A 13,651-nucleotide genomic window follows, 5' to 3' on the forward strand; every position below is an offset into this window, starting at 1 on the left:
AACTTAACTTTTGTTAATATTCTCATGTATTTCCTTCCACTTCCTCCATGTCTGGAAACATGTGATACCATCAGGATAATTGGATAAATATCTTTAATCTGCTTTTTAACTTCAAATCCTATTATCATTTTATACAATCTTGTATGATTTCTTCCTCAATAAGATATTTATGGCTGCATAGTCCTCCATCCTGGATATGTTCAACCAGTCCTCCACTCAAGGACTTTAAGGTTGATTTTAAATAATGCTGTAATTGTAGACAAATCTTTATGCATATCCCCAATTACTTTCCCTGAATAAATTCTTAGAATTTATCTGTTAGACCAGAGGGTACAATGTGTTGGCTACATTTTTAAGGCATTTGTTACCTGGTATGGATTGGCTTTTTTCTGCCATTTACTTTCTGATGAGAGAAACTCCCTGGAACCCCTCCATACCATAAGAGGCTGTTGACTCAGCAAGGCGCATCTACTCGGGGCTTGTGCTAACAAAAATCCACAGTAGGTGGAAGCCAGGATCCCCTCCTTCTGCCCGCCTCTGCAGGCTGCCTTCTGAAGTGCTCTGGCCATGGTCACTGTGACCCCATCACAAAGCGCTGTGTGTGCTCCCAGTTATGGATGGAGAACCTGATACAGCGTTACATCCAGGATGGGGAGAGCAACTGTGGTAAGTCCTAGATGGGGTGGGGAGCGGGGTGCGGCTATGGGTGAGGGGCACTGGGACACACCATTTTGAAATACCAGAAGAACCTGCTCTGCTCTGCTGCCATCCATATTTGCTCTCTCCTTGCCTGAAGCCAAGGAGTAGGAGTTAAGATTCTTCCCACCACCTGCCAGTGCAGATGTGCTTAGGTTCTTCTAAAAAGGTCATGACAAGACTTGGAATAGAGTTTGGCAGAACAGAGTTGGCTGATGGCCTCTGGTGTTGCTGGGAGGGTTGGTTTGTGCTGGACACAGGTGAATGGAGAATCTAGCCCACTCTTCCCGGATGTCTGTCCAGCAGGCACTAAGAATTGGAACACCTGCTCAGCTGGCCTAGTGGATGTTCTCATATCTCTTCTGGGAAGGAAATTTCCCAGAACCGTCTATTTCCAAGGGTAATTTTGTTGCCTTGGGACCCAGATGGACTTAGTTGGCTGAGGAATTGAAAATAGCCAGCCCTTGGATCATTATTCCAAGGAGCACATATAACATGGGATAGAGGTAAGCCTGTGTCCCTTGGTTTCTCTGTCCTGAATTGCCATTGCAGTGGCTTTTTACACTGGATTTCTGCAAGGACATAGAAGGGAATATAGGTCAGGTGGGTTCTGAATTACCACCTGGCTCTCTGAAAAGTGGCCTTTTGTCATAGGCAGCCATACACATATTTTATTTCCCTTATTAAAACTCAGCCAGGGGGATCCCTGGGTGGTGCAGCGGTTTGGCGCCTGCCTTTGGCCCAGGGTGCGATCCTGGAGACCCAGGATTGAATCCCACGTCAGGCTCCCGGTGCATGGAGCCTGCTTCTCCCTCTGCGTATGTCTCTGCCTCTCTCTCTCTCTGTGTGACTATCATAAATTTAAAATAAATAAATAAATACATAAATAAATACATAAATAAATACATAAAATAAATAAAACTCAGCCAGAACTATTTTGGGGATTAGTGTTGTTTCTTGTGATTATAAAATGAATATTTTGATGTGTCACACATGGCTGTTTATAGCACTACTTTTTTTCTTTAAGATTTTATTTATTTATTCATGACAGATTGAGAGAGAGAGAGAGAGAGAGAGAGAGAGGGAGGGAGAAGCAGGCTCCCTGCAGGGAGCCGGAAGTGCAACTCGATCCCAGGTCTCCAGGATCACACCCCAGGCCAAAGGCGGCGCTAAACCGCTGGGCTACCGGGGCTGCCCAATATAGCACTACTTTTTAATTAATTTGTTTTTGATCATTCTGTCCTTAAGTCAGCATGAACTATACCTCATGAGGTTCCTGGGCCAAGTGAACAAAAGTAGGGTGCTTTTAAGTTCTTGATTTATTTGTATTTTACCTTGCTTATGCTCACTACCAGCCCCATGAGGCATGATCAGCAAACGCCCCAGGTGGCCTTTGCTTGTCAGAACTCAAAAATACTCTGAATCACTGAAATAAAGTTGTTTCTCGAGTAGTATGTAACCATGTCCACTCCCATTTTCTTGTTTTTCAGAGTGGAGTATCTTCTATGTGACAGCGTTGGCTCTCACTCTCCTAGTGCTGATGGGGGGCTTGCTCTGGCTGTGCATCTACTGCTGCAAGAGGTACCAGTCCTGCTTGCTTATTTATTTACTTGAAATAAAGACACGTCAGGAAATGGGACTCGATAGCTGTAGTAGCTTTTGCTTGGGTGTGTGAAGCTGCTGAGCCATCTGACAATCACTTTTATATGAAGATAAACTAGACTTTGAAACTCCTTTATGGGGGGTGCCTGCCTGGCTGACTCAGTGGGTGGAACATGCAGTTCTTGATCTCAGGGTCGTGAGTTCAAGCCCTGTGTTGAGTGTAGAGCCTACTTAAAAAAAACCCTTTATAATGTACTCTCTTCACAAGGCATGTGTGCCTAGATAAATGGAATAATACCAGAGGCAGCTTTTTCTTTTTTTTCTTTTTAAAGATTTTATTTATTTATTCATGAGAGACACAGAGAGAGTAGAGACATAGGCAGAGGGAGAAGCAGGCACCCTGCAGGGAGCCCGATGTGGGACTCAATTCCCGGACCCCAAGATCATGACCTGAGCCAGAGACAGACACTCAACCACTGAGCCACCCAGGTATCCAGAGGCTGACTTTTCTTAATGCATGCAGCTTACCTCTTCCCTAGAAGGCTTAGTGATTCTGTATCAAATCTAATATTCTATCAGCCTCACGTGATGGTTACTACAACTCTCCTGGAGTGGCCTGACTAGCCCACAGGAGAGGAAGGAGTTCTAGAACATTCTGATGCAAATTTAGATTTTTATTTTTTTGGTGAAGCAACAGTGGAATCCATCTGAATCCTATTTAATAAATGCAGAACTTTAATCAGGGCCATATACTCACGAGAGAGAAGTTTTGCTTTAGGTTTTTCCTTCTTCCGTTTTCTGTGGAGCTGACCTGAGAAACCTCTGAGCTGCCTCAGTGTCTGAATCCTCCAGAACTCTGTGCCTGGCCTTCTGTGAGATCTGTAGAGACAGTGATTTCTCAAGTCCTCAGAATACTGTGTGGGTGGCCCACCTTCCTACACAAAATACTAAATGCTCTCCAAAGAAGATATGATGAATTACGATACATGATGGACACCCTGCTATGCTTGGCTTTAAAAAGTTCTGCAAAAAACAAAAATAAATGAAAACTTTAAAAATACACATTCTGCTGTTTTGTGACATGTGTATCAAGCAGATGATGGTGATGCTGAAGAGAGTGGTTGACTGTGACTATTTTAAGTGTTAATAAATAATATTAAATATTTGCCATTGTGACGAATGGCTCTCAGTGCTTTATAAATATTGTTCAGTCCTCCCACCAACCATATAAAAAGGGACTGTTTTTACTCCCATTTTATAGGTGGGAACATAGAGTCACAGAAATGTCAAAAGATGATCTCAGCATCACCCGGTTAGTAAGCACTAAATCAGGGATCAGAGGCCCATGTTCTTGGTCACCAGCCTGTCAAGAAACAGTTTCAGTGCTGTGAAACGGTCCTCAATGTAACCTTCCCATGGCTTGGATGCACATCTCCAAATAATTCCCTGAAGCTCAAGATGACATACCAAGGACCAGCCCAGTTTTCACATGCTGTAAAAAAAATGAAATCCTGGGTGGTTGCCAGTTAATGTTGGGAATCTGTTATATTTCTGTTGTTTTTTTTTTTTTTTCCTGGTTGCTAGCTTACATCCTCTTTGCATCTTTGGACATTCTAGGGCAGTATAGGTTCAGCGGAAAATGTGTTTCTGAGTAAGGAATTACTCAAGGAGAAAGCTCACTGTGCCAACACACAGGTAGCGAGAGGATTGCTCTCAAGGGCCCTGGGCCCTAGCCCAGGCTTAGCTGAGAGCCTTCAGCTAGGTGGGCGTTGCTGGTATGTATGGCTGTCCTGCTTCTGTGTTTCTTCAAGATGCGTGGTGCACCTCTGTTCCACTGAACCCAACCTGGCTGTGTGCACATCATTCGTAGAAGTGCCAACCCTCCCATTCTAAAGGCAAACCATTCCCCTTAGTGTTTTAATTCCTGGGTCCCAGTCCCCTCTGAAAATCTGAGTTGAGCTTTTTCTTGTTCCTTTCAGACGAAAAAGGACTAAAATAAGAAAGAAAACCAAGTATACCATCCTGGATAACATAGATGACCAGGAAAGAATGGAGTTGAGGCCGAAATTTGGTAAGGTGGTCTTCAGGATGCTTACCTGCTGCCTTTAAATGACTGGGTCCAGGCGTTTGCCTGAGCCTTACCTTGGGTGATGGGAGAACGGGCTGGAGCCAGCACTCTCATAGGGAAGGAGGAGTGAGTCTGGGCTTCTGGGAAGAAAAGCCTTTACCTGTCCCAAGGATCTGCGGTGGGGGGCATAGTTGTATTCTGAATTTCATGAGATTTTGGTGAAGCACTTTGAGGCTTTCACAGGTGAGGGATATAAAATACCTGCTGTCAGCTGAATGACTGCAGGCAGACTGCTTTTCAAACAGGTTTGTCTCTCCTCGTTGGAGTGTGGGGTGTGGAGCGTGTAGGCCAATCCACAGCAGCTCATCTCTGAACACCATGTCCTGCAGGTCTGCTCCACCAGAATGCAGCAGAATAACACGTGGACTTTAACATCAAGCATTTCCATTAGCTGATTAGCTATATGCAGATGAACACAAAGCTTTTACAGAAAACTGATGACAGTCTTCACAAAGTGAGCAGAGCTCTATGTTTAGAAGTAACTCTGGCCCATCTCAGAGAACTTTCTGACTCTCCCTCAGTAACTCTTAGAGATGCAGTAAACCTACCCTGGCCCTCTGAGGCTGCTCAGCACTCATTTGTATGGGTTCTTCATAATTCTGAGTTTATCACTAAATTCTCACAGGGGGACATAGCACTCTCAAAGCTGTGAGATGCAAAATGTCCACAGTAAATGCTGAGTGCCTGCCCTATGTTCTGACAGTGACGAAGCCCCAGAGATGGGGACAAGGAAGGCCAGTACCTGCCTCCCCAGGATGACTGGCCAGAAGAGGCAGTCAGAGCAGTGCGCAGGGAGATCTGCCGAGGCCCAGATGGCGCCTGGCTGAGCACGAGACCCCACGGGGCTGACTGATGGGGGCTCTGGCAGGGAGGGTTTCACAGGACATGGAAGTGAGAGTAATATAATAAATGTATGTGTGCTCACCATTTACATCATCTCATATCAGGTTTATAAAGCAGCTCTAGACCTAAGAGCTCAAAGTGCTTTCAAGTTGCATTATGTCACCCACCTTCCTCCTATGGTACACTCGTCCTTCATCCCTGTCTCTATTCCGAGAACCCTCATTCTTCTTATTACCAGGCTCTAAACCTTGGTGTCAGTGCCTTGTTCACACTCCACCCACCCTCTCACTTAGTCTCGTTGCCTCTCCCCAACATTCTCACTACCCCCTTCAGACCCTTCTAACCTCAGAGTAGTTACCTGAGAGTAACTTTTTGTTTTGTTTTGTTTTTTAAAGATTTTATTTATTTATGAGAGACACACAGAGAAGGGCAGAGACATAGGCAGAGGGAAAAGCAGACCCCTTGCAGGGTGCCTGATGAGGGACTCCATCCCAGGACCCCAGGATCATGACCTGAGCTGAAGGCAGATGCTCAACTGCTGAGCCACTCAGGTGGCCTCTGAGAGTAACTCTTAACAGGTCTTACTGGCTCATATGTACTACATCCTGTTCCAGGCATGTCACCCATTTAATTCCAGTGAGACCAACAGCTCTGTGAGATATATACTCTGATTCTCCCCATTTCACAGAAGAGGAAACTGAGACACAGAAAAGCTTAGCCACTTGCCTGAGTGACGGAGCTGGTGAGTGCCCATGGCAGGTTGGGCCAGGCCATCTGCTTCTCCCAATGACTGGTACCTCTCTACACACTACACGCCTTTCCTTCTCCTGCTGTCCAAATCCCATCCTGTGTGAAATATCGCTGAAATAATACTGACTGATCAGTGTGTGCTTATCTGTTCTGGATTCCTGTTAAGATTTATTTTAAAGGGACGCCTGAGTGGCTCAGCAGTTAAGTGTCTGCCTTTGGCTCAGGGCGTGATCCTGGAGTCCCGGGATCGAGTCCCACACTGGGCTCCCTGCATGGAGCCTGCTTCTCCCTCTGCCTGTGTCTCTGCCTCTCTCTCTCTCTCTCTCTCTCTCTCTGTGTATGTGTGTGTGTGTTTCTCATGAATAAATAAAATTTTAAAAAATTTATTTTAAAAAATTTCTTGCCTGTTTTGAATCATCTTCTCATGAATCTTTGCCTTAAACCCTTAGCTAGACACAATAAATTCTCAGAGCAGGGATCATATCTTATACCAGTTCTGTCTCTTGTTTTGACCACCAGCAATCACGCATTCCTTCCCACAATATTTTGATTGAACCAAATAGTAAAATCATAAGAATTTTCATTTAGCGAGTGCTTACTGAGTGCTAAATACTGGGCAGTGGCTTCACGTGTAGTGTTTCACTAAATCCTCACCATAAACCCATGAAAGAAATGCTTTGTTACCTCCCAGTTTTTAATGGCTGATGAGACTGAAAGCCCAGAGAGGTTAGGCATCTTGTCCAGCATCACACAGCAAGCTGGTAAGTGTCAAAGCTTGGGCCTCAGATCGGAGGCGACTCCAAAGCTCCTAGTAATGCTCACCAGGACCCCCAATGCTTGCTGTGTTGTGAGTGATGCTTTGAAGAGAGAGCACACAACCGGTACATGGGACCTACAACCAGAATGATAGTGGAGAATGAAAAGGCCATCTCCCCCAAGATGCATCTGTCTGCTTCTCCCTAGGTATCAAACACCGAAGCACAGAGCACAACTCCAGCTTGATGGTTTCTGAGTCTGAGTTTGACAGTGACCAGGACACAATCTTCAGCCGAGAAAGAATGGAAAGAGAGAATCCAAAAGTTTCTATGAATGGCTCCCTCAGAAACGGAGCTTCCTTCAGCTGTTGCTCAAAGGACAGATAATGGAGCAGTTGTAAACCTGAAGACCACCCATGGGATCGTTTAACCCAGGACTAGTTAAAACACAGGGAGTTAAAACACAGAACTGTTGTTACATTAGCACATCGATGTCTTTGCACACCGGGTGGATGTGTCCCTGTGTTTAGAAGATCTGTTTTCTCAGGGTGTTGGAGACATGAAACAAAATAGAAACATTGCTCTTAACAGAGATGCTTGTTAATAGGGATAAAGGTTGGGAAAGATACTAGTTATATACTTAAAAGAGTTTTGTGTTTTGTAGCTGGCTCAGTATATTACCTATATTAAAGACTAACACCTGTTTCTCTCTGCAGACCTTTAGGTAAGTTAAATATTAATTTAAAGAGGGCTGATTTCTCTTAGGAGCTGTGACTGCCTTTGAGGACGACTTTCTGAATGCTGTTTCTCTGGTAGGACCCATATAGTCATGTGGCTGTATATTCTAAAGTAGTTCATCTGACATGTGGGTTGTCTTCTGTGTGGCAAGTTTTCTGTGCCAACTGAGACACCCATACAAAGGCCCCTCGCTACGTTAATCCCTTGCTATGGCCAACCACTATTTCTGTGCCCTTTGTGGACAGCAGCTCCTGGAAGTCGGAGAGCTAAATAAAAATTATATTATGAGAACCAGAGGCTATAGAAAGGGAGGGGGGAGATTAATGACCTGTAAGTTGACAGTTGAAGAAAGTATGTTAACATTCTTTGCCTTTTCTTTGTCGTAGGAAAACTACTATGAGCCCTTTCCTAGCCCCAATTTACATTACACGTGATAAAAGTGATTTATTAACTCATGGAACATTTGGTTGAGTATGTACATAGGCCATGCATTTGGATTGCCATAGATCGTGATAATGACTCGGTGACTTTGTATAGATTCCCAAACTCTGAAATGAAGTCCGTCTTAATGAGGATGGTATGCTCATGATAATTGGCCCCTACAGATACTTCCCACAATAACAAATTGACGTAGACATTCATGTTTAAAGTTATGTTTATTTAACCATTTTTTTCTACAAAATCTTATTTTAAATATATGGGGAAAAAAAAAAACATCAAGCATATAGCCCCCCAGAGCAGTGAACTGGAGTGAACTATAGCCTGAGAAGGTGGCTGGCTTGTGGTAGTTCTGTATCCACCCATAGTCTCGAGGCTGTGGCCTGGGAGGTCCCCTTGGCATTCTTCAGGAAGATTAGAATAGAGGTGGGGTGCATCACAGAATCAGTGTTGTGGCCTCAGGCATGAACATACCTGAAGAGTATCCTGGTGCACAAGTTCCTGTGAAGCTAAGATTCATTTAAATGAAAACTAATTAGATTTTCATTTAATGAGTTCCCTCAGGACAGCAACAAGTGGGAAAAATAGCTCCTGTGGTGGGTCCTTAAAAAAACAAAAACAAAAACTAAGCTTTCAGATGCTTTTGTTCTCTCTGGTCACATTCATCCTTGTGAGATCATCATGTATTTAATTTTTGTACTTTTTGGGGAATAGCTGAACTAAAAAGTATGTAAGACTAATTTTATTTTAAAAAATAATTTCTCTGCTTCTGTCTCTACTTTCTGTATTGCTAGTGAGTTCAATATACTATCTGTGATGTTAGAAGGAAGATGTGATGGTTTTTACACCAATATTTATCTTGATAAACGATATCTAGCATATCTAGCAAACAGAGTTATGTTACTTTGTGTACAAACAGAAATCTTGGCTTCGAGGAATGCAGCCCAAATATGAGGTCAGTAGAGTGCAGTGAGAAAGAAGGGAGCAAACGTTTGTTAAGTGTTTTATGTGCATGATACATGTGTTCTATATACCCAGCTGGTCTGTACAGTCAACCTAGAAAAATAGATGTTATTATTCTCATGTTGCAGATAGCCATCTGACATCTCAGAGAGGTTAATTAAGCAATTTGCACAAGGTCAGTAGATCTGGTAACTGAATGCAAAATTTTTAAGCTGTAAAGCCAATGCTTTCCACCCTCCTCCTCTACTACCCAAAGATCTCCCACCCTCAACCATTGGACAGCAAATTCTCGGGGCGAGGGGGGGGCTTTTGGATTGTCTGTTCCTGTGACCCAGAGGAATTCCTTCAGATGGTGGATGGAACACAAAATACAGAGAGGGAAGCCTCTCTCTCTCTCCTGTGGGGTCCCACCCTGCGCCACCACCCTGGGTTTCACAGTGCCACTTCCCCCTGCCCTGGGCTGTGCCTGGCCTTCTCAGCCTCCCTCAACTATTGGTGGACCTCAACCTCATGTGTACCAGGCAGCGGCGGTCCGCCCTCCTCAGTACCCTGCGGTCCCAGGCAGACCAGCTCGGGGTGGACGAGCACCATCTCCTTCATGCTGTCCCACAGCATATCCCCGGGCCCATGGAGGGAAGGGGCTCTGGCAGCTCCAATGGAGAAACCAGCCCACGATTCCCTTCCAGTCAGTGCAAGAGGATGTGAGCTGGTACTAGGAGGCTGGTCCTGTGTGTGACTGAAGAAAGCAAGACAGCACAGTGCAGGAGTCACTACCAGCCTGGAGGCAGGACACTCAAGACCCCATCCTGTAAAGTATTTCCCAGGTCTGACGGGGTCCTCGTTCTAGGACCGCATGTATGAGACGTGGCCAGTCTAAATAAAGGTGTCTATTTCTATGACGCCTAGTTGTAACTGGGAGTTTACTTCATTCTTCGCATGAGGCGCTTCCCTTGGGTGAGAGTCCATAAGCTGGCCAGTGACCTGTTTTGTGTGACCCGTTTTGTGTGACCCGTGAGCGAGGGATGGTTTTCATATTTCCAAATGGTTGGGGAAAATCATAAGGCTGTTGTGAGACTTCAGTGGAGTTTGTATTTCAGTGTGCACTAATAAAGCCTTCATGGAACCCATGCATCTCACCTCTGCTGTCTGTGGAGCAGTCTCTGGGGCCCAGGGTGGGGGCAGGAGAGGGAGAAGCAGACCCCCCTGCGGAGCAGGGAGCCTGATGCGAGGCTTGATCCCAGTACCCTGAGATCCTGACCTGGCCCCAAGGCAGACACTTAACCAACAGAGCCACTCAAGTATGCCAACAAATAAACCTTTAAAAACAAACCAAAACTGATCATTCCAACAGGGGCACAGGCAGGGGCTGGCAGTGTTCTGTTTCTTTCTCTGGGTGCTGGTCACAGGGTGTACACAGTTTGTGAAGATTAACTTGTTCACTTAATCACTTAAGTTCTCTTTTTTGCATGCATGTTACACTTGAATGAAATTTTAAAAAAAATTTAAATTCAATTTCATTAACATATACTGTATTATTAGTTTTAGAGGTAGAATTTAGTGATTCATCAATTAAATATAACACCCAGTGCTCATCACATCACGTACCTTCCTTAATGCTCCCACTCAATAAGAACCTTACCAAATGACTTTAAAGCCAACTAAGTCTAAAGGGATAGCATGAGGGATTTTCTTGGTGGTGGTGGAACAATTCTGTATCTTGATTCTAGCAATGATTACACAAACCTTCCTACTGGTGGGATTAAGTTGGATATAACACACATTCAAACAGAGTCTACAAAAAATCGGGAATACTGTCATAAGGCCTGTATAAACAGTATGATACTATGTCAGTTGCCTGGTATTAGTTATGTAAGATGGTAACCACTGGGGGACAAAGGGTGGAAGGTACAGAGGAATCTACTCCTTTTGCAACCTCCTGTGAGTTTATAATTATTTCAAAATAAAAAGTTGAAAGATTGGGCACCCGGGTAGCTCAGTGGTTGAATATCTGTCTTTGGCTCAGAACGTGATCCCAGAGTCCTGGGATTGAGTCCCACATCTTCTCCCTCTGCCTATGTCTCTGCCTCTCTCTCTGTGTCTCGAATGAATGAATGAATGAATGAACGAATGAACAAATGAACTAATGAAAGATGTTGAGGGTAAACAGCCAGAATCATGATTAACAGTGATAATGCTAAAAGTTTTTCCATTAAAGTCAGCAGTAACAACAAAAAGCAGAGCCAGCATGTCTCCCCTTTGGAGATGAGTTTAGGGAATGGCCAAATTTCCTATATGTGGCATACTTAGTATTATCACCTCTGTCCTGAAAGTGATGAGCCCAGAGTTGCAGGCCTGAGGTCTTAGCTAGTCTGACATAGCACCTGCAAAAACATTCATGTGCCCTGAATCATCGGGACAGGATTGTCTGTGGTCTACACTGTGGCTAGTCCTTCCTAGTTAGTTGAAAACATGGATGGACGATACATAAATCTTCAGACTGCCAATTTCCAAACCCATGTCCGACTCATTTATAAAGAGCACATGCAAATAGAATGTGCAGGTAGCCTTTCAATGCTCTTAGATGAAGCAGGGCCTGCTAATTTTCAGGAGAAGTTTCCCAGACTTCATAAATGAAAACCACCCTAATTTGCTTTTTAATTTGTTGCAGGCTAAATCAGGAAGAAAGCAGCTGTAGCAGAACGTGTACTGATAGAAAAATGTAAGAAATAGTAGGAAGATAAAAGTAATACTTGCTTTTAAGCAGAGGCCTAGGCCAAGCATGGAAAGAACCTCCAAATCGAGAGGTAAGTAGATAGTTCCTCCTGGAAATAAAGTAATTTTAAAAATCAAAAGCAGGTTCAGTGGAATAGTAGGCATTGTCTACACAAAGCATGGCCTTTCTGGGTTATCTGATTCCACATTCATTGCCCTTGAGGCATCTGCTTACTTTGTGCCATTGTAGAGAAGAGCAGTAGGAAGTGCAAATTCTGTCCTGTCCTGGAGTCTCACTGACTTCCCTCCCATGTATGGAAGAACCCAGTGTGTTTCCATTTGCACATTCATTTCAAGGCTCCTTATCCATATAAGTTTGTGTGAGGTTCTTTTGGCTTCTTTTAACTGGTTATAATACCCTTACAAGTTTCCTCATTAATGAGTTTGGGTTTTTTGTTTTTTTTTGTTTGTTTGTTTTTTTATTTATGATAGGCACACAGTGAGAGAGAGAGGCAGAGACATAGGCAGAGGGAGAAGCAGGCTCCATGCACTGGGAGCCTGACATGGGATTCGATCCCGGGTCCCTGGGATCACGCCCTGGGCCAAAGGCAGGCGCCAAACCCCTGCGCCACCCAGGGATCCCCTCATTAATGAGTTTAATGAAACACTTCTCATATGTTCATTAAGAAAAAAACCAAAGCAGGTAAAAACAAATACATGAACTCAATGGAATGACAAAGGGAGGCATATATCCAGTGGCACTGCTCTTTTAATGAAAAACTTACTTTTCTTCAATGCCAGATTAAATGAATCCACATGAAATTTTTTTTTTTAAGATTTATTTGAGAGAGACCACAAGCAGGGGGAGAGGAAGAAGAGAGACACCCCCCCACCCCCACTGAACAAGGAGTCTGATATGGGGCTCAGTCCTAGGACCCCAGGATCACAACTTGAGCTGAAAGCAGACACTTAACCTACTGAACCACCCAGGTGCCCCAAGGCTACGTGAAATTTCTTAAAATATAAATGAGCACTGGGTAAGAATATAAGATACACTGTTAAAATAACTAACAGTGATTATATCTGAAGAGCAGGATTTCAGAGAATTTCTTCCTCATACATCTCTATCAGAAAAACCCAAACTTGGGAAAAAGTATATAATGGATAACAAACAGTGGAATGAATAGAAGATACTGGCAAATTTGAGAAAGCTGGAATATACTCCTTTCTCGTGCAGCTACATTTATAAACAACAAAAATGTTCAGTTTAGTTCAGCAAACATTTAATGAACACAAACCATGGGACAGATCTTCCTGCAGATGCTAGTGTACACAGTTTCATATGCAAGCTTCTGGCCCACAGCATGCACTGACTAGCAGCTCTCTGTGGAGGGAGCAGTATTTACACCTGTAGGAGAGGAAAAATAATTTTCCTTCTACCCTCCTGAGTTCTTGGCTGAGACCTCTGTAATCAAAATTAGAGGAAAAAGAGAAAAGCAGAAGTTTAATAACATGTATGCCTCACATATATATGGGAGAGACCCAGGGAAGAATGAGGAACTCCAAGAGGTGGCTTAAAACTCTGGCTTATGTAACATCCTCAAGAAAAGAACAATACATTTGCCGAGAAATGACAGGAGGAAAGCCATTGTAGATTTTCAAGGGCAGAGATAAAGGCCAGTTGGTAAAGTTTGTTGGATAGATTCCTTTGGTGCCCTCTTCGGACGCTAGGCCCTCTTCAGGATCTAGAGTGGTCTCTGGGAATCAACCTTTGTCCTTCCTATTGCATGGGTGGGAGCACCTTTGTAAACTTGCGTCCTGCTTTTAAGAAAATAGGGGGCATTTCTGCCATCCGCTTCTTCTAGGCATCTTCACAATAATCCTTACACCAGAGCAGCATATTTTGGGATGGCATATTCTGCTACTCTTCATACCTATCTGAATGGGTCTAATGATGTCCAATATAAACTCAAGTGATAAATCAGAAGGGAGAAAAGCAGAACCAGAAACCTTAACACAGAAACAG

At 43.9% G+C, this 13,651-nt stretch overlaps 2 protein-coding genes across 14 annotated transcripts in view; one reads left to right on the forward strand and one right to left on the reverse strand.

Moving 5' to 3' along the window:
* The window catches only part of KIAA0319 (KIAA0319 ortholog), a 100,871-nt gene extending 90,822 nt beyond the window's left edge, over window positions 1–10,049 (forward strand). For all 11 annotated transcript variants that reach the window (XM_072813873.1, XM_072813870.1, XM_072813878.1 and 8 more), the window contains 4 exons: window positions 544–666; window positions 2,187–2,277; window positions 4,278–4,369; window positions 6,983–10,049. In XM_072813873.1, coding sequence (XP_072669974.1) covers window positions 544–666; window positions 2,187–2,277; window positions 4,278–4,369; window positions 6,983–7,161 — 485 coding nt within the window. In that variant the 3' untranslated portion in view covers window positions 7,162–10,049. The remainder of the gene's footprint in view (window positions 1–543; window positions 667–2,186; window positions 2,278–4,277; window positions 4,370–6,982) is intronic.
* Window positions 8,150–13,651, reverse strand: part of ALDH5A1 (aldehyde dehydrogenase 5 family member A1) — a 34,440-nt gene continuing 28,938 nt past the window's right edge. For 2 of the 3 annotated variants that reach the window (XM_072813885.1, XM_072813888.1), the window contains exons 11-12: window positions 11,668–11,735; window positions 8,150–8,459 (exon numbers count right to left, since the gene is read on the reverse strand). In XM_072813885.1, the coding sequence (XP_072669986.1) occupies window positions 8,409–8,459; window positions 11,668–11,735 (119 nt within the window). In that variant the 3' untranslated portion in view covers window positions 8,150–8,408. Of the gene's footprint in view, window positions 8,460–11,667; window positions 11,736–12,376; window positions 13,034–13,651 lie in introns of those variants that run through there. The other variant, XM_072813886.1, reaches the window with a different exon arrangement.

This window comes from Canis lupus, chromosome 37 (assembly GCF_048164855.1).
Source record: "Canis lupus baileyi chromosome 37, mCanLup2.hap1, whole genome shotgun sequence".
Classification (NCBI taxonomy): Eukaryota; Metazoa; Chordata; class Mammalia; order Carnivora; family Canidae; genus Canis; species Canis lupus.